Source organism: Ursus arctos, unplaced genomic scaffold, assembly GCF_023065955.2.
Source record: "Ursus arctos isolate Adak ecotype North America unplaced genomic scaffold, UrsArc2.0 scaffold_34, whole genome shotgun sequence".
NCBI lineage: Eukaryota > Metazoa > Chordata > Mammalia > Carnivora > Ursidae > Ursus > Ursus arctos.
The window spans coordinates 30,740,115-30,759,450 of record NW_026623030.1 but is presented as its reverse complement, the minus strand read 5'-3'; the positions used below and the strand labels follow the sequence as shown (position 1 = coordinate 30,759,450).

General features: G+C 63.5%; 1 protein-coding gene across 6 annotated transcripts in view; it reads right to left on the bottom strand.

Moving 5' to 3' along the window:
• Window positions 1-19,336, bottom strand: part of FBRSL1 (fibrosin like 1) — an 83,098-nt gene that overhangs the window by 40,085 nt on the left and 23,677 nt on the right. For all 6 annotated transcript variants that reach the window (XM_057305961.1, XM_057305964.1, XM_057305959.1 and 3 more), the window contains exons 3-4: window positions 11,668-11,772; window positions 9,588-9,623 (exon numbers count right to left, since the gene is read on the bottom strand). In XM_057305961.1, coding sequence (XP_057161944.1) covers window positions 9,588-9,623; window positions 11,668-11,772 — 141 coding nt within the window. The remainder of the gene's footprint in view (window positions 1-9,587; window positions 9,624-11,667; window positions 11,773-19,336) is intronic.

The window sequence follows — 19,336 nt, the reverse complement described above, 5'->3', positions numbered from 1 at the left end:
TAAACACGCGGAAACCACCAACGGCCACGGCGTTACACTCCTGAGCTGGGGGGCCCTGACAGCTTCTTCCGACCCTTCCCGGCTCCCCAAGCCTCAAGGGGACCCTCAGCTCCCACCTCAGGGGCCTTACCGGGCCCTTGGTCCATTCCTCCTGCACACCCACGGACGGCACGTCAGACATCAAGCCCACGCTTCCTTCTTCTCGTTAGCGGCTCTCCCACCAGCCCTTGCTGGGCCGGAAGAATTAACGAGCCCGTGTCAGAGAATGAATAAAAGATGGCCCGCAGCCCCGCCGCACGCGGCTGACCTTTCGTGGAGTCGACTGTACTAATATATTCTCCTGTTGTCAGACTCAAAGCGCTAACTGCCTTATGAATTATTTATCAACACAAAAAGTCTTAACCAGAACAGTGTTAACATTAATTCCTAACCTTCTGTGCCCCAGCTACTCTGCGTGTTCCACGTAATTGAATTTCAGCTTCCGCCTGGCACCCAGGCTCCCAGCAGCCCCGCCCGTGCCCACCCTCGCACCCAGGCCTGCCCTCCCTCCAGCAGTGGCTCCTGGCACGTGTGGCCCCTGCCGTGAGGGCTCCTGTGTCCAGCCTCTGCGGACAGGGCTGGGCCTGGTCACCTGGTGGGACGGGAGTCCTTGGCTCAGAACGAAATTGCCCTGGGCTGTTCCCAGTGCCCGGGCCGGCGGGTCAACACAGGCACCGGGCAAGAAGGCAGAGCCCGCTAGGGACCTCCAGCGGAGGGCTCATTCGGAATGGGGAAGGAAGGCCGGGGGCTGGCAGAGGCGGGAAGCCCTAGTGACCCCCCACACCTCAGGCCAGGAGCAGAGGGAGGGCGTGGCTGCTCTGCCCCTCTGAGACGTCCCCCAGGCTGGGGGCGGGCAGGGCTGCAGGCAGGTTCCTGTCTGGGGGTGTCAGGGGAGGACCCAGCAAGGCGAGGGGGCTATGGTGGCCCCCACAGCCCCTCCTGGAGTCCACGCTGAGTGCAGGCCCAGCCAAGAGAACACCGCGGGGTGACCGTGCTGTCCAAGGCTCAGCCTCACGCTGCCCCAGCCAGATGTCCCCAGGTGATTCCAGGGGATGCCATGGAGACACAATTCCCTACAGCTGAGTCCACAAAGCAGTGAGACAGGACAAGACAACTAGGACGCAGCCCTTAGCGGGCAGCGGCTTCTAAAGTGTGGCACGGTCTTCCCTGTGGAATGCGTGAGAGGAGGGGCCCTGCGCGCAGGCTGGAGTCTTCAGGGACAGGGATGCAGGGGGCATCCGGGTGGCTTCTCCTGGCAGTCCCTGTGAAGTGACGGAGGCAGGCCCAAACCCGTGGCCCACCCGCGTGCCTGACCCCCCGCCAGCCCACTTGGGGGCGTTCTCCTGCCAGCTGCTCCGAACCAGCAGGTGGGCTGGTGCCTGCCCCTCCGCGGCTTTGGCTGAACTCTCTTTATGGGCCTGTGGCCAGTTTGAAATAAAATAACGAGGGGAGGGGGATTTTAAAGATGGCTGGACAATGCCACAGGGACGAGCTGGTTTCTCAGGAACGTATGCTCTCCTGCCACTAAACCCAAGCCGTGCTCGGATGGCAGCACAAGAAATGGGACACAGCTGCGTGACCCCCAAGTCATGGGTAACTGCAGTCCAGGGCTCCAGGCCCCCAGCTGGAGGAGATTGCCCTGCCACACTGGACGCCTCCCAGAACCCAGGCCCCCTCTTGCTGACAGCGCCCCAAAACTCCCACGGAGTGACCTGCCCAGACAAGGCCCAATGGGCTGGCTGTGTTTGGGTTGCTGGGACCAGCCTTACCTGAAGCCTGCCTCCCCTTGTCAGCCCTGGGAGCTGGCTGGGCCCCTTAACCTCCATGTGGCCCCTTCCTTCTTCCACTCGGTCCTGACCTCAAAATGGCGCTTAGCCTGATGTCGCCTGCCAGCTCCTCTCTGACCACAGGGCACACTCACTCCCAGCAACCTCCATCTGAAAGCACCTGCCGCTGATGGGTTTTCTCCCACTGTCTGCCCACTAGGGCAGGGACCCAGAGGTTGGCTCTGCTTGCACCCCCAGGGGATGGGCCCTCCTGGGCCAGGTGGTGCTGAGGCCACGGCATCGTCACAGACACGTAGCGCTCCACAGTGATGTGCGCTCTGTGGGTACCACGACGTGGGCAATGCAGGAACAGCAAGCACGTGGGATGCTCCCCCCTCTGTGCTCCAGCCTCTTGCAGAGAAAATGGAGGCCCCAGCCCCATGGCTGCCTCACACTCCTCCCCTACACCTGAGATCCCTGCCTGACTTTGCCCAGCTGTCCCTCCCCAAAGGGAGGGCTATGGGTGGGGGAGGGGGCAGATGGCATCTGGCTCCCCATCCCTGTCCCCAATCCCGGTGCCCGGGAGCCATACATGACTTTTGCAGGCAGCTCTGACACCTGTTCTGATAGCAACAGAGTGTGGTCCCAGCCATCCTGCTGGGCCAGGTACGGTCCCTTCCTTGCCCAAGGCCCTGGGTCCCAGGGCTGGGAGGGGCCAGGGGCTGACCTGGTCTGTGCTGCTGTGACCTGACTGTGACCTCTGGGGGCTCCTGGATGCCTGCGGCCCCAGCACATCTGCAGCACCGCTCTGTGAGTGGGGATGGGGGGGGCGGAACACCAGCAGGGTGGGTCAAGATGCCAGTGGCGCCTCCTTCCAGAGGGACCGCTCCTGTCCACCTCCAGCACCTGGCAGGACAAAGGGGTGGGCGTGGGAAGTTTCTCTGACCAGCAGGGTAAGTCCCCAGCACCCTGGGATGGGAAGGGCATGCGACCCTGGTGCACCTGGTGCACACCCGCCCTGGCCAGGCTGACCTCTATCTGGGACAGCAGAGCGAGGGGACAAGGACCAGGCTACCTGCAGAGAACAGCCACAGAAAGACGAGGTTCAGAAATGTTCCCATGTGATTGCCCCAAACCTGCAGACACACACAGCTGCCTGCAGAGCCTGCTGACAAGGACATAACCGGAGACGGAGCAGCCCTCCCCCTCGACATTAGCACCCCTCCCCCTCGACACCAGTACCCTCCCCCTCGACACCAGTACTCCCACTCAACACCAGCACCCCTCCCCCCAGACACCAGCACCCCTCCCCCTCGACACCAGCACCCCTCCCCCTCGACACCAGCACCCTCCCCCTCGACACCAGCACCTCTCTAAGCACCCCCCACACAACAGCACCTCCTCTGCCTGGTGCATCTTTCTCCTCAGCACTTGCCACCAGCTAAAGCACTGGGCAGGGCAGGTCACCTGCTTATCTTTTCATCCTCTGTTCTGTCCTGCTCTGTCTGGGGGTACACAGCAACTCACTGTTGCCCCCTTTCTGGAAGAACCTGCAATCTAGTTGGTGGGAGTGGGGGCTGCAGGACCGCCACAGGAAGGGGGCTCAGGAACGGGGCCCCCCCTCCGGCCACTTCTGCTGAGCACGCACGAAAGGGCCCGCCCGGCTGTGCTGGGCCACACCCTCGTCTGTCTCGGCAGCAGGCCGGCTTCCCTGCAAATACACTCTTGGATGCACCCAAAGGCCATGTTCACAACATTACCACCAGCCTGATGAGGCAGTGCAGGCAGGCAGGGCTGGGCCCCCTGACTCCAGCCACGGCGTAAGTGCTGGGGGACAGGGACACAGGGCTCCTTACCAACCCACAGGGAAGGACTTCCGTGCCCTATCAGCTGGACAGTTGTGGGCCACGGCTGCATCCCAGGGCCTTAGGACGTGGGCTGAGTGAAGGGTGGGTGCAGGGGCAGTGGACGGGAGATCTGACAAGAGCCAGGCCAGGCCGGGGCTGCATCACAGGTAAGGACACCGTGCTCGAACACACCTGGCCGTCCCTGCCAGCCCGAACGGCGGCACCAGCAGCCAGCTAAGGACTGCCCCCGTGCTCAGAGGTCGTGAGCAGAATGCAGCTCCCCGACTCCAGGGAGAGGCTGACTGGTTTTTATTGCTTTTGTACAAATGACGGCCGCTCAGAAGTGGCCCAAGGAGCAGGGTAATGGACATCATAAACCTGCCTTGTATAGACAGAGCCTGCTTCGGGGCCTGCCAGCGCAGCGGGGGTCAGCGGAGGCCTATGCCGTTCAGGGGGGCGGCTGGGGACCGTGAGTGCTGGGCCACTCCTGGGGAGCCGACAGGTCTCAGGACGGCGAGGGGCACCCCAGGCACCTCCCTGCCAGCCCCCCGAGGAGTACAGCTGGCTAAGGGCTTCACTGCACACACCCACCCACCCTCCTGCAGTCTGACACCTCAGTGGGACCTGGGTCCACCCCATCTCATGCTGCACCCCCCCCCATTATAACCACAGAGGTCCCTGGCTCGAGAGGCAAACCCGACAAGTGGCCTGTATACCCATCCGGTGACCTCGGGCAGAGCAGGCTGCACCCCTCCTGCCAGGGCTTGGGTGACCCAGGGTGGGAAAGCAGGTGCAGAGCCAGGAGCTTCCACCCCTGGGAGGAAGGGGTGGCCCGAGGCCCCCCCGCTGCACATGTGCACACGTGTACAAGCCCCCTGTGCCCCTTCTCCCCCGGGTATAGGGCTCCGTGTGGTGGAGTGTACCCCACATCAGCCTGTACCCGTCTCACAAAGTGTGGGCACCCTCCTGCTGAGAAAAGGGGCCTCGGCCCTGTCCCGTAAGTCCAGGCAGGTCTGGTGATGAGAGAGTGCGGGAGCCACACCACCCATGCTCCCTCCCCTGGGGACCCTGGTTCCAGCGCCAGGCCAGGCCGTGAGGAGGCCTCACCAGCCCGTGCAGGGACCACACACGGAAGCCCACATGGGGGGGAGGGGGACGGAGGCCCGGGCACGGGTGTGAAGGAACAGGGCTGTGGGTCCCCCTAGACGGGGCTGTACCAGCACAGCGCCAGCTCTGCCCTGCTGCCCAGGCGCTGAGGTGCGGGGGGAGGGGGGCAGCCAGGGACACACCGCCGGCCACGGCAGCCTCCTCCATGGCCCTGTGGCCAGCACCAGCTGGGCTCCAGGCGGGAGGCTGGTGCTGCGGCTGGAGCTGCTAGGAAATTAGTGGTCTGCAGCCCAACCGAAACCTGGAAATGAATTTCCAAAAATCCCCCAAAGGCAATCAAGCCAATTGGCTCATTATCCCCTGTGCAGGGGTGCTGCCGGGGCAGGTGTAGAGGGGGGCCGGCCCACCGCAGAGGAGCCGGTGGGCATCCTGTGCCCTTCTGCGCCTGGCCTGAGGCCGGCTCTCCCGCACACACCCGCTTGGCCTCCCGGCTGCCTGGCCTGGGGAGGAGGCGGACGCCCCTTCCTCCCCAACCTGCCCTGCTCTGCTGGGAACTCCTCCTGCGTCAAAGTGAGAGCTTCACCTGAGGCCCACCCTCAGCCCCGCCCGGCCCTCACCTCTCATGGCAGCCCCCTGCCCCTTGCTGCGCTTCGCATGGGAAGGTGGACCCCTCCCACCGCACGGCCTTCACACTGGCTGCTCCAGGGTCACTAGCAGGGTTGAGAGGCCTCCCCCTGCCCCCCCCCCATGTACACTTGTGGCCACCTGCAGCCTGGCCTCGCCCTTCCCTACCACCTGGTCGCCGCTGCCCTCACCGCCTCCAACTAGGAGCAGTTCTTATCGGCTTGATGCACCATCTTCTCCACGGCACGGTGAGGCCCGCGGGGCAGGGACACTGGCCATTCAGTTCAGTAAACACTGGTGGAAGGGAGGAGGGCGCACGGGAGAGGAGGTTTGAGAGCCCCAGGATGGTCCTGGGAAGGGAGGGGACCTGCGGACTGGCCCGCCTGCTCCGGGTCTCAGCTCGGGCCCTCGGGGGCACGTGGGGTGGGTTCTCTGACCCCTGCACCTCAGCATCCTTACCTAGCGGTTCGGGGGTCATTGCCTTGGTGACAACGTCCTCGTGGAGGGCCTGAGGCCTCCCGGGCTCATTGCAGGTGGCGGCCAGTGGCATCACTGCTATTCTGCCCCTGCTCCTGTCCGCAGCCCCACAGCCTCTGTGGGCACAGGCCCCTTCCAGAACACACCATGCACCACACTCGGCTGGCCTCCCAGCCCCGGCAGGCATCCAGCTCCGCATCTCCCTTTCATAAAGGAGCCCCCACACCCTGCTTCAGAGGGGGGTGGGTCGTCACGTCCGCAGCTGCCAGCAGCCGAATGGAGAAAATCACTTTCCAACTGATCTCCTGGCACTAAGGAGCATCTGAGGTGTGCTGGGGAGGCTGCACCAGGCTTTCGGGACAAGCTGTCAAGGATGAGCAATAACTGGGGATTTGCTGGGGATAAACCTCACAGAATTAAATCCCTTTAAGTACGGTCTATAAAGCAGGTCAGATGACAACTGCCCTGGGTCACTAGTGCAGGGACACTGCTGGGGACAGACATGAGCCCTGCCGAGCCTGAAGCCCCACTTAGACACCCACAAGCAAGGCCCCTGGGGCACACTTGCATACCGGCATGCGAAGCCACAGGCCACACAGGCACCTGTGCCATGCCCGTCACTTATGCACAGATACACTCGTGGCACACACACCCCCTTCCAGATGGACATGCAGACGGCCCAAAAAGAAACACGGGACACTGGTATGTGCAGGTGTGCACAGCCGTGACACGGAGACACAGGGGACATGGCACACAGTCTCCTCTCACAGAGCCACCCACGAGCTGCACACAGGGCAGGTGCAGGCAGAAGCCACACGACCTACCCACTGGAACATGCATGCACACGCCCGCACGCGCACGCAAGCACAGGCCTCGACCTCAGTGTGCACGCTCAAGTGTCCGAGGGTCCCATGGTGGGACTGGATTTAGAGGCAGGGTCGCAGCCCCTTCTGCCCAGTCCAGCTGGCCCAGCCCTCACGCCCCTGGTGGGTAGCGCCAGCAGCCACAGACAGCTCTGGGAGACTAGTGCACATAGAGATCTGGGTGCTGAGCTCACAGTGCTTGCCAGGCCTGGGCCTGGCCACCCACCTGCCCCCATCCTGCCTACTCCTACTGGATAAGGGTCACCTGGGTTGCTTCTGGCTGCTCCAGTGCCAGACGCACCTCTGCTTCTGGGAGGGCCAGGCCAACCACCCACACCCTGCAGGGCCTACCAGCACACACCAGGGACAGGCACACACACCTGCTCACACCAGGGCCTAATGCACACACACCTGCTCACGCCAGGGACCAGCATGCACACCTGCTCACGCCAGGGCCTAATGCACACACACCTGCTCATGTCAGGGACCAGCACGCACACCTGCTCACACCAGGGACCAGCAGCACACCTGCTCACGCCAGGGACCAGCACGCACACCTGCTCACGCCAGGGCCTAATACACACACACACAGGGACCAGCACGCACACCTGTTCATCCCAGGGCCTGATGCACACACACCTGCTCACGCCAGGGACCAGCATGCACACCTGCTCATGCCAGGGCCTAATGCACACACACAGGGACCAGCATGCACACCTGTTCATCCCAGGGCCTAATGCACACACACCTGCTCATGCCAGGGACCAGCACGCACACCTGCTCACACCAGGGACCAGCACGCACACCTGCTCACGCCAGGGCCTAATGCACACACACAGGGACCAGCATGCACACCTGTTCATCCCAGGGCCTAATGCACACACACCTGCTCACGCCAGGGACCAGCACGCACACCTGCTCATGCCAGGGCCTAATGCACACACACCTGCTCACGCCAGGGACCAGCAGGCACACCTGCTCACGCCAGGGCCTGATACACACACACAGGGACCAGCAGGCACACCTGCTCACACCAGGGCCTAATGCACGCACACCTGCTCACACCAGGGCCTAATGCACACACGCCTGCTCACGCCAGGGACCAGCACGCACACCTGCTCACGCCAGGGACCAGCATGTACACCTGCTCACACCAGGGACCAGCACGCACACCTGTTCATCCCAGGGCCTAATGCACACACACCTGCACATGCCAGGGACCAGCATGCACACCTGCACATGCCAGTGCCTGGTGTGCACACATAGGAACCCCCACGGCCCCAGCAGCAGGCTGGGCCTGTCCCTGCTACCACCTCTCACTCCCGTGCAGTGGCCATGGGAGGTTAAGCTACAAGCAGCTGGCACATTAATTATGGATTCTTCTCCAGGAAATACTCAAAGGAGCTCTCTGGGGAAAAGACCATGAGTAACACAGGCAATTTGGAAGCAGAAGGACTGCCCAGTGGCTCTGGCAAGGAGGCTCGGGGCAGGGAGACCCCAGCTGCCCAGGGGCTCTCAGACCTGGAAGGAGGCTCCAAATGGGGCGTCCCTGGGCCTGGCCCCTCTGGGACCCTCTGTGGCTAGCACACACCCCTTACCTCACCCACAGCTGGGGGTCCTGGCCCCTCACTCTCCCCAATCCCGACCTGCATCACACAGTGTGTTATCGCCAGCCACTTCCCACACTGGCAGGTCTGCCTTTTCTGTCCCCAGCGGGAGCCCAGTGCTGGCACAGCCCAGAGTGCCACTCTGTCCAGGAGCAGTTGATACGCTGAGACAGCCCGACCAGTGGGAGGAAGGGGCAGGGCAGGGCTGCCACCCATGGCTGTGACCAGGGACCCAAGGAGGGCAGGGCTCCCCTGGGGAGACACCCCTCCTGCATCAGGATGTGACCACCACCCAGAAGCGTACAGTCCACCAGGTGCAATGCTAGAAAACACTGCACCTGACCCACCTGACCCTGAGGTCAGGGCGGCTGGGGGTCAGGGGAGGCCCAGGGGCGCACGGTGTCCCTGCCACACAGAAAATCAGTGGGTTAATTACATATCCTATAAAAAGCTGATGTGATTTAGAGAAGCAGCCCAGCCTGACTGGAACTGTGGAGCTCGCAGTAAATCAGGGGCTGCGGGGGGGGGGGGCGGGGGGGGGATGAGGCAGGCGGAGCCCAGGCCCCGCCCCCCAATGAGCCCAAACAGCTGTAAATCCGCACAAATAGCTTTTATGGAGCTCTGGGTTTTATGGCGTCATTAACGTTCCTCCTGATACTTAAGGCGCAAGGAAATGAAGTCCTGAGGAAAGGGTAGGGGCTGCTCCCCTGGGGCTGGGGCAGGGGCAAAGGGAGGGGCAGGGGCAGGAAGTAGGGAAGTAGGGAAGTAGGGAAGTAGGGGAGGGGCAGGGGCAGGGGAGGGGCAGGGGGCGGGTGTAGGGAGGTGGCCCCCACAGAGCTGGAACCGGCAGGCGCCGGCCAGCCACCTCCTGCCCCCGGGCCCAGGGGCCTCATGCCCAAGTCCAGGGCGAGCATGGAGCACACACGGGGATGTCAGGTCCCTGGGGGGCGGCTGCTCGGTGTCCCTCACTCTGAGTGCCTCCTGGCAGGACCCGAAGGCAGAGCCCTCAAGGAAGTCAGGGAATGAGGGTCAGCTGGTCTATCCCAGGGCAGGACCCAGAGGTGTGGGATGCCCCCTCCCTATCTCTGCCGGCGTGCCCCCCCCCGCCCCGCAGGGCCAGGACCACCCTGAGGTGTGTGGCTCCAGGGGCAGCGTGTGGGACGGCTGCGGGCTGCAGAGGCACAGGGCACGCAGGGGTCCAGCCAGCGGCGGGGGGGGGGGGGGGGGGGGGGGGGGCAGGGAGGTCGGCACACTTACCGAGTAGCCTCTGCCTGAGACGGCCTGCGTCGAGCTCTGCGGGGAAGGAAGCACAGTCAGCAGGAGGGTCACGGCCCCCAACCGCGGCCGCTCTTCTGAGGACACCCCCCCTTGGCCCAGGACCTGAGCCTTCTTCAGAGCCCCGGTCCCGGGGTGCTGACAGCCCTAGGGCCACTCCCGGGGGGCGGGGGGCAGGGGGCGTGAGGCCAGGGCCCAGAGCCCCAGCGGCCTTGTGCCTGTGCCTGAGGACCCGTGTTCAGAACCTTCCTCCAGACACTCAGGAGACGTGGCTCAGCCCAGTGCAGTGAACCCAACAGAGGGGCAGGCAAAGTCACCATGTCCCCCCAGAGATGGGCTCAGCCCTTGGGCACATCTTGGCCCCTCCCAGAGGGTCAGGTTCCATCTTGAACCACAGGGTTCTACCAGTCACGGGAATGCAGGGAGGCAGACCCGTCCCATGGCTCCAGTCTGCAGCCCACCCCTCTGTGCCCAGGTGGGCCTAACCCTGACCGCCCAGCAGACTCCAGCCTCCCAGGGTCACAGGGTTGCTGGGGGGGGGGGGGCTGGGGGCAGGCTTCCCGGAAGGGAAGCTGGACAGGTAACCTCGGGGCCACAGAAGTGAGATTACAGGGCACACCCGTGGCCACCCAGGGAGGTCCCTTGAGGGAGACCCAACAGGCTTGGGTGGGCATTTCAGATGCGCAGGGGAGAAACCGGCGAGGAGCCGGGCCCTGCAGGCAGCTGCGTGGGGAGGGGCATTCCTCTGCAGGGCGGGGAGAGGGCGCAGGAGAGGGCCACAGGGCCGGTGGATGTGGGGGTGGTTCAGGGCGTGACTAAGGAGCAGGTGCTCAGCAGGCCAGTGCAGGCTCCTCCCGGACCGCAGACCAGGGTCCAGAGCGTGCTAGGAGGGATGGAGGCCTGGCTGCAGATTCCTCCAGGACAGTGGGTGACCACGGGGTGGGGGGAGGGGTCCCCCCACCGCAGCCTGGACTGCTCCGCTCTGCACGCAGCACCCCATCCAGCCTCGGCCGGGGCTCTGGGACCCTTCCTTCCCCAGACAGACCCTGGCCATGTCCTGGGAGGGCTCACCCTGGCAGGGGGGCCCCCACTCCTAAGCCCTGCTGGCGGGGGTGGGTGGGGTGCTGTGACTGCTCTCCAGTGTGCGCCCTTAGGGCCATCCCTAATGTGCTCAGAATCCGTCCTCACGTGTCCCACTGGCAATTAGAGTCCGAAGTAGGGCAGCCCCACGGCCCCAGACAATTACCAGCCTATTTTCCCATCTTGTGGCAACAAGCTCGGAGCCGGAGCCTGGCAATTCGGCCCTCCTCCTGGCCTCCCCCCACTGGCCGCGCCCCCAGGCCCCTATTGAGATGATAATGAGAGACGCTCACTGCACTCAGTCAGCCAGAAACCCAGCCCCACGCCTCTGCGCTTCTGCAGCTGGGGGTCTAGGAAGACAAAGGCCTCTTGGGGGGGCGGCGCCCCCTCCTGGGACCCCTCTCCCCCAGCTCCATCCTAGTCCTCGCTGTGCCCACCTACTCCCTCCTCCAAGTGGCTGTGGCCAGGGAGACCCAGGGGCCCTGGAGGGTACACAGCACTCCCACTTCTGGCCACGTCCCAAGTGCACTGCCCAGGTCATCAAGGCTCAGGGACCTGTCCTCTAGGGCACTCTCTGTCCCCAGACCGGGACCTCCTCGCTCCCAGGGGCGGAGCAGGCCCGCCCAGCAGGCCAGAAACACTTCCCTCCGCTGTTCCCAGCACGGCCCTGCCTCCCTGCCCACTGCCCAGCCAGCAGCACCTGTGGGCCAGGGCAGGCCCCCAGCTGGACAAGAGCCTCCCCGTGGCTCTTGCTGGGGCCTCATCAGGGTTCCTCATCTAAACCTCTCCTAGCGGGGAAGTCCTAATTAGTGAAAAATCGTGTTTTAATAAAGGCAAAATGCTAATTGCAAAGGCAAAACCCTGAGTGAGACTCTCAGGTGCTAAGCATGCCGGCTGCAGTGTTTGCTGGAGGTGGGGGGCCAGCTGGGGGCACCCGAGGGACACAGGAGCGTTTGGCTGAGCAAGTGGCTGGGGCACTCACGTCACTGAGCTGGTCCCGAGAACTGCTCGTCCGGGAGCTGGTGGCTTCGTGGAGGCTGTCATCCCCACTGTGGCGGTCGCCCCCTCTGGACGCAGTGACCTTCATCTGGGGACAGGGAGAAGCAGGCTCAGCAAACACAGACCCAAGCCCTCTGCCTATGGGGGCAGGGTAAGGGCACAGCCAGGGTCAGGCTCCTCACCCCTGCCCTGACCTGCTCACCCACACTGAGCCCCGGGCCACGGCCCAGGGAGAGGGCAGCAGGGGCAAGACTCTGCAGAGCTAACCATTTACCACTTGGAGCGGAAAGAAACAGCCAGAAAAGCAGACGGCACATGATGACATAATGCCGCTGCGAGCTCTGCCCTGGTTTCCTGGAGGCGGTGGGCCGCCCCGCCCCATCTCGCCCGCCGCGGAGTTGGACACTGGGCCTCCGCGCAGGCCGGCGGCAGCTCACGCACCCTCGTGGCACCCAGCACCGCACAGTCCCAGGTCTGCACAGCTGGGTGTGCACGAGCCACTCCCCACTGTGTGACCGAGGGCCACTGCTAGACCTCTCTGTGCCCCCGCGCTGTGTCCAGGAGGACGGCTGCTGCTCTGGCGTATGTTGGCCGGCATCTCCCGCTCCGCACGCAGAAGCCCTGATCAGACGCTTGTGCCCACCTTTACAGACGGCCACACCAAGCCCAGAAGGTTAAGTGGACCCAGCATCACTGTCCCTCTTTTCCTTTTCACTGGGAAGTAACTTCAGCCCGCTGCAGCTCAGCCCCAACGCTGACCTCCCGCAGCCAGGGAGTCACCACCCCCCAACCACGTGGCCCAGGTGTCCTGGGCTCCCCCATTCACTGTCTGGGGTCCCATCACCTGCCGACCCCCCAGCCTCCCTATTCTGGAGCGTTCCCACAGCTCCGTCCTCTATGTCGGCGGTCTATGGCAACCACAGACCATCCGCGCCCCGTCTGTGTGCCTGGCGTCTTCCTTGGAGTAGACCCAGGTGGCTGCTGACCCCTCTCCCTGGTGCTGCCCAGCACCCTGTGGGCCAGCGTGCAGACACCTCGGGGCCTGTGAGTGTCCTGCCCTCCTCTTCGCCCCCAAGCCTCCTCGCTCAGTCCAGTGCCCATGAGCACAAGAACGCACAGAATCCGCCCCGTGACCAGGGTCCCCAAGGCCTGGCCAGGTCCGGAGCTGACGGCCAGTCCTCCACATCCAGCCATTCTGTCTCAAGCACCCTCCAGCCTGGAGACCCTGACTGGGCCAAAGGTCAGGATGGGTCTGCAAGGCACACTGGCTATGATCTAGAACATTCATGAGTCCCGTGGAAACACCCTCAGGACCTAGGCCCCTCCTCCTGTAGACCCCACAGCGGCTCAGCCAGAGCCTCTCTTGAGGCAGCCCCTCAGAGCCCCTGCTCCCAGGGCCACCCCAGGTCCCCAGATGGGGATATAGCCCCCAAAGCCATGACCCACCAGAGCATAAATGACAAGACAGAACCAGTGTCCGCAATCCACAGCCCAAGACCTCAGGTGGAGGGCCCAAGGGAGGCCCAGGCCTCAGCACCACCCTCCTTCCCTGAGGCAGGCCAAGGGCGGGGTCCTGGCCCCACTCCAGGCAGAAGCCCCCACATCACAGGCCTGTGGGACCCCTGCCTCCCTTGCTCCATCCTGCTCAGCTAAGTGCTGCACATCCAGACCCTGCCAGCGTGGCCTCTTCTGACTGCCCCCGTGGCTCAGCTTCCTCACCTGTGAAATGGGGGTGCCCATCGAGCCCCTCACATGTGATGGGGCGTGTGTGTGCGCGATGCAGTGTGTCTGATACAGTGAGCGTGTGATGCAGTGCGTGCGATGCCGTGTGCGTGCGATGCCGTGTGTGTGGTGCAGTGTGTGCGTGTGCGTGCGGGCGTGTGGGAGATGCAGGTCTAGCTGCCTGAGCCCTGGGCCGGCACCAAGAAGCCACCAGGTGTCACTGTTGTCACCCGCAGGCTCGCGCACTGCTCCGGAACCCACAGCAGCCCTCCCCCAAAGTGGGCCCTTCCTTGCTGCCTTGCTGGGGGGAGCCTCCTAAGAAACCAAGAGCTATTGTCCAGTGCTTCTCAGAGTGGGGTCCCTGAGCCAGCAGCATCAGCGGCACCCGGGAACTTGTTAGGAGCACAAATCTGCATTTTCAGGACCCACATCAGGCTTACTGAATTTGAAACTCAAACCATGTCACCAGGCCCTCTGGGAGACTCTGCGTGGCTCCAGCTGAGATCCGGGGCTTTGATCATTAGTAATCACCCCCATGAGCCCCACACTCACTGCTGGGGGACAGCAGCTCAGGTTGAGCCCAGGGCAGGGTCCCTGCCCCAGGAGAGAAAAGCTAGACCTAAAGAAGTGCAGGGACAGGAAAGGACCAGTGCAGGACTGCCACATACGGTTGTGAACATTGTTCACTGCACAAGTTTACCCGGTAAGGGGAGAGGAGATGGAGAGGCTAAGCTACAACCCCCACACAGCTGAAATTGGAAGAGGGATGATGCCACATTCCACTTCACACACACAAACAGCCTGTCTGCTCTCTGAGCCGGGCCCCAGAAAGGATGCCTCAGACTGACTCCTCAGTGGTACCCTGCAGGAGGGGCAGGCTGGGGTCTGTCACCCTTCCTCAGGGGGCCAGTTTTGGCTCTGAAAGCCTTATTTCCCAGAAAGTCCTGTAAAACTGAGTCCTGCGTCTTGGGAACCACCCCAATCCCAGACACAATGGGATGGCCGGTTACCTGCTTCTGTCCCCAGGCCAGGACCCCAAACAGCGCGAGCTGGGGTTTGGCTGTTCTGTAGACACGCCTGCTTCCCTAACTGCTTAGAAATGTTGCTGGCCAGCTATGCTGAGGGTGGGGTCAGGGATGGCACACCTCTGCTTCCAGCTGGAGCTGGAGAGGTATCAGAGTCCCTGGGCCTTCAAGTCCACGTCCAGGGCCAGAGGGTGCCCTGATTGCTCTGGGAGGCTAGGGGGAGCCCCTGTGCCCCCCACTGAGCCTCGTGGTCCGTCCACTCATCCATCCAACCATTCATCCACCCACCCATCCATTCATCCATCTGCCCATCCATCCACCCACCCACCCACCCAACTATTCAGCCACTGACCTATCCATCTATACATCCATCCGCCCACCCACTCATCCATCCACCCACCCACCCATCAGTCCACCCCCGACCTATTCATCAATGGGCCCAACCATCTACCCACCCACCTGTCCACCTACCTACCCCTCCATCCATCCACACATCATTCCATCCATCCATCCACCTGTCTACCTATCCATTCACCACTCATCCACCTGTCTGCCCAGCCACCCAGTGCTTACAGGGTGCCTATGAACTGGCTCTGTTCTGGGCAGCGAACACAACACACACATTCCCATCCTCCTGAAGCCTATGGAGAAAGACTGGCACGTGGTTAGCAGGCAGTCACAAGTACCAAGACAACAGCAGAGGAAAAAAGATGGGGCTGCCAGAGAGGGCTTTACTGAGAAAGTGACTTCTGAAAGGTGTGGAGGCAAGTCAAAAGGCTAACAGGAGGGGCACCCGGGTGGCTCAGTCGGTAAAGCATCTGTCTTCAGCTCAGGTCATGATCCCAGGGTCCTGGGATCGAGCCCCGCGTCGGGCTCCCTGTTCAGCGGGGAAGTCTGCCTCTCCCTCTCCCTCTGCCCTGCTCCCTTGCTCCTGCTGTCTCTCTCTCTTAAATAAATAAAATCTCTAAAAAGAAGGAGGAGGAGGAGAAGGAGGAGGAGACTAACAGGAAGAGTGGAGAACAGAGAAAGATAGGCTCCCTGAGGGGAGGGGAGCCCGAACATGGAGCATCCGTAGCTTCTGCGGTGTAAACACACCATAGTCTGAAAACCGGCTTGTAAATTCTTGTAGCCGTCGACTCCCGCAAGGTGGCATGCCACCAGAGCGCGCCCTCAGACTGGTGCTGACTGAGGGCCATGTAGAGGTATGGCGTTGCCCTCCCTCTGGCAGGACCAGGTCATGGCTCCCAGAAAGGTGGGGAGAGAACAATCCCCACAGACCGGTGTCACAGGGCACTGCCAGCAGACTGTGGGGTTAGGGACACCACTCTCAGGCTGGGGCACACCAGGAGCAACCTGGGCTTCTGAGCTCTCTGGCAGCAAGAGCAAGGCCACAGCAATTCACCCGCGAAGAACCCCTCCCAAGACACCTCCTCAGATACCCATCCTTCCCTGACTTCCCCCCACAGCGCCCTCGGACCAGGCTCCCCCGCACATTCCAGGAGGAAGAGTCTACCTCCTGGGCCGGCAGCCGAGCAAACCAGGCCAGACAAGCAGCATGTGGCGGCACTTGGCGATCAGGCCACAGGGGTGGGGGCTGTTGGGGGTGAGGGGAGTGGGTGGCCAGTCCACAGGACGCTGCTAAGAAAGGGCCCAGGAGGTGGGACCCAGCAGTGCCCCTGGGCAGACAGGACTGCCCATGGCTGGTAAGCCCCTTGCTCCCTGGACGTCAGCATCCCAGGCCAGGGCTGTAAACTTATAGCTCTGCCCAGGAAGCCCCCTCGTGTGTCTCCAGGCCTGGTTGTCCCCCGGGATCCCCTACTACGTGCTCTTCCCACCGGCAACAGGCACCCAGGTCCCTGGGGCTCAGTGGGGCCTCCTGACCCCGCAGAACCTGCCCCCCATCCCACCTGGCACATGCGACCACGGCCCTCCCCACGGCACATCACAGTGCAGAACGCGTCATATGACTGCTGTGTTCTGTTCCGCGCGTGCCCCTCTCAGCTCCAGCGCCTGAACCCATGCCCGGCAGAGGCCTGGACTCTAGGTCCGGTTCTACGGTGAACGTGGGTGGAGGCTGCCTCAGGGAGCCCCAGCGCTTGGGGCAAGGCCGCAGAGCAAGCCAGCCCAGGGAGGGGCCCTTCATGCGGACAGTGCAAACACACTCGGGAGGCAGGGCGGGCCTGGCAGGCAGGAGCAGGCGAGTGCTGGAGTACAAAGGCCCCCAGCCACATACAGGACTGCATACACAGCCCTGGGCTCTGCTGTGTGCGCTCAACACCCCTCTTAGAAAGTGAAAAACGGGTCATGGCTAAGCTTGGGTGTTTTCAGGCTGGCGTCCCCTGACTGATGGCAGAGTCCACTGGTGAAGCGTGGTCCTGCAGCCCGCTGAGACTCATGGGGGGAGTTCTTAGGGCTGCACGTGGGGTCAAATGCAACCAATGTGAGGAGATCCCAGTGCTCCCACTCCTCTGGGAGGGCCAACACCTACTCAGGTGATAAGCTTGGGCCCTGCTTCTTCCAGAAATCCTTCCCGATACCCTGGCCACTGCATCGACAAGGCTGGGCAAGGGACCGTCCAGGATCCCGTGGCCCCACGTGTCACTCTGCAAGTGAAGCAGGGTCACTGGTTGGCGTGTCTGTCTCCTGCATTAGGCTGTGAGTCTGTCCCGGACGACCTGACACAGGGCCTGGCGCAGGGAAGGGGGCTCAGGCAGTGGGAGTGTTCCCATGGACAGCCAGGTCCCGAGACGCAAACTGCTCTCTCCAAGGCTGGCCACGCCTTCCACGCTCCCTGCTTTTCCATGGAGACTTGGACGGGTCGATGGGTGGATGATGGACAGGCCGAACATGGACAGATGGGTAAGACGGACCACAGATCATGAGGGATGCTGCTGAGGCCACCACCCAAGACGACGCAGGGACAGCAGGCTCTGGGGGACACGAGCTGTGGGTAAGCCCTGTGTGTGTCCGGGTGTGGCCCCCCCTTGGCAGAGGGACAAGACGAGCCGCCGTGTCCGGCCCCCACAACTGTATGAGTGGGCTGACGCAGGGCCCCCTGGGCTCCAGCCAGCCTCCATCACCTGCTTGGTCCCCGTCTTTCTGAAAAACTAACCTGATTCAAGCCACCCAGAGCCCCCTTGTGCCCACAGAAGCCTCCCACTCGGCGGCTGCCCACAGTGGGGGGCTGGCCCGTCCACTGCCAGCACGTGATCCTAGGAACACCATCGGCTCACGCCCTGCTTACCAGCCCCAGCGGCGCCTGTGCAGGATGGCGCCCTCCCGAGTGCCAGGCACTCGGCCGCTCCCCGGGCGTGCTGGGAGAGGCTCCCTGATCCCTCCTCCACGGTAGGCCCTTCTCCCTTCATGGGCAGGCCTGTGGGCACCTCAAAATCCCTCCACCTGTTTCACACCTGTCCTCCCCACTGGACTTCAAGCTTCGTGAAGGTAGGGACTGTCTTCTGTCTTGCTCCCTGCGGCATCCTGGGGCCCAGACAGGGAAGGCCAGGAAGCTCGTGCTGAATGGTGAGCCCTTCCCTCTGAGGCAGCGCTGTGATGACCTGGCAGGCCAGGTGGGGCCAGGGGGGCCGGTGCCTGCCACCCTGCATCCCATCTCGCCCCACCCTCTCAAGCCCCCCCAGGCCGCGCAGGGCCCGACTCTCGGCTCCCGTGAGCACCCCGTCTGGGGTGGGAGTTCAGCGCTTGCACCTGAGCCCCAGCCTGCTGAGCGGTCTGGCTCGGAGGTGAGTGAGAGAACGAGGGCAGTCCCACCATGACAGCTGAGAGACGCCCCCGCCTGCACCGGGCACAGGCGTGTGTGAGGCATTGAGGATGCTCCCCCCGACGGATGGACGGGGAAACGGGCCTGAAGGGAGGAGAGGTGGGGTCTGAGCCCCTGGCCGTTCAGTGGCAACCCTGGTGCGGGAAGGAGTCGGGGACAGGGCAACTGTCTCCGCAAGTAGGAGCCAGCCGCTGCTCTGAGACTTCACTTAATTATTGCTCTAACCCACAGCCCTGAGCGAGGAGTGACATCACCCCGCGGCACAGAAGGGAAGAGCAGGCCCTGAGGGGTGGAGTCGGCTGCCCAAGGCCGCCCAGCGCCAGAGCCAGAGGCGGCTCCCGCCAGGATGCGAGTCCCCTGGTGCCCAGTACTAACGGGACACGGACGGCCACTGTGGGCCTCCAGAGCTCTGCCACGACCCCCACCCGCCTCCCCCAGCATCTGCCTCTGCCAGGCCCAGGTCCTGCAGCTGGGCCGTGAGCGAACACAGCGGCACAGGGCACGAGGGGCCTGGAGGAGAGGGAAGCGGAACGTCGGGGTTCATCAGTCAGCCAAAAGGAAGGCACGCTGGGGCAGGAGGGGGCCTCAGGTCCCCAGGAATCGGGACTTTACTGAGGGCAGAGGGGGAGGACATGCTCCAATGGGCTCCGTAGAAGAACCTCGCTTCCTACAGACGGCAGGGAGCCAGAGCCCGGGAGGCCAGTGGCGGCCACAGTCGCGGGAAGGGGCACAGGCACGGGCTGCAGGAACGGAGCTGCCTGGGTGTGAACACCGGCCCACCCAGCACCCTGCAGTCTCAGGCGACCAGGCTGCGTCCCTGCGGTTCGGCCTGCCATCCTCCACCTCGTCGGAAACAGGCAGGTAACCACGCCACTACGTCCTGAGTGTGGCCAGCGATGCGAGAGGCGATGCCGGCGCCCACCCCGGCCTGCAGGGCGGGAGGTCCGCCTTCTCCCGCGCACACATCCGCGCTGCAGAGCTGATTTCCTCCACAGATACAGGCCCACGCAGTCGTCCGCCTCGTCTCGTCCGCAGGGTCAGGCCACATCTCCCCCGCAGCCTCCCCTCGGCTGGCGACTCCCGGTGCCTGTCTAGGCAGCTGCGGCGCGGCCCCCTCTCTCGGGCCA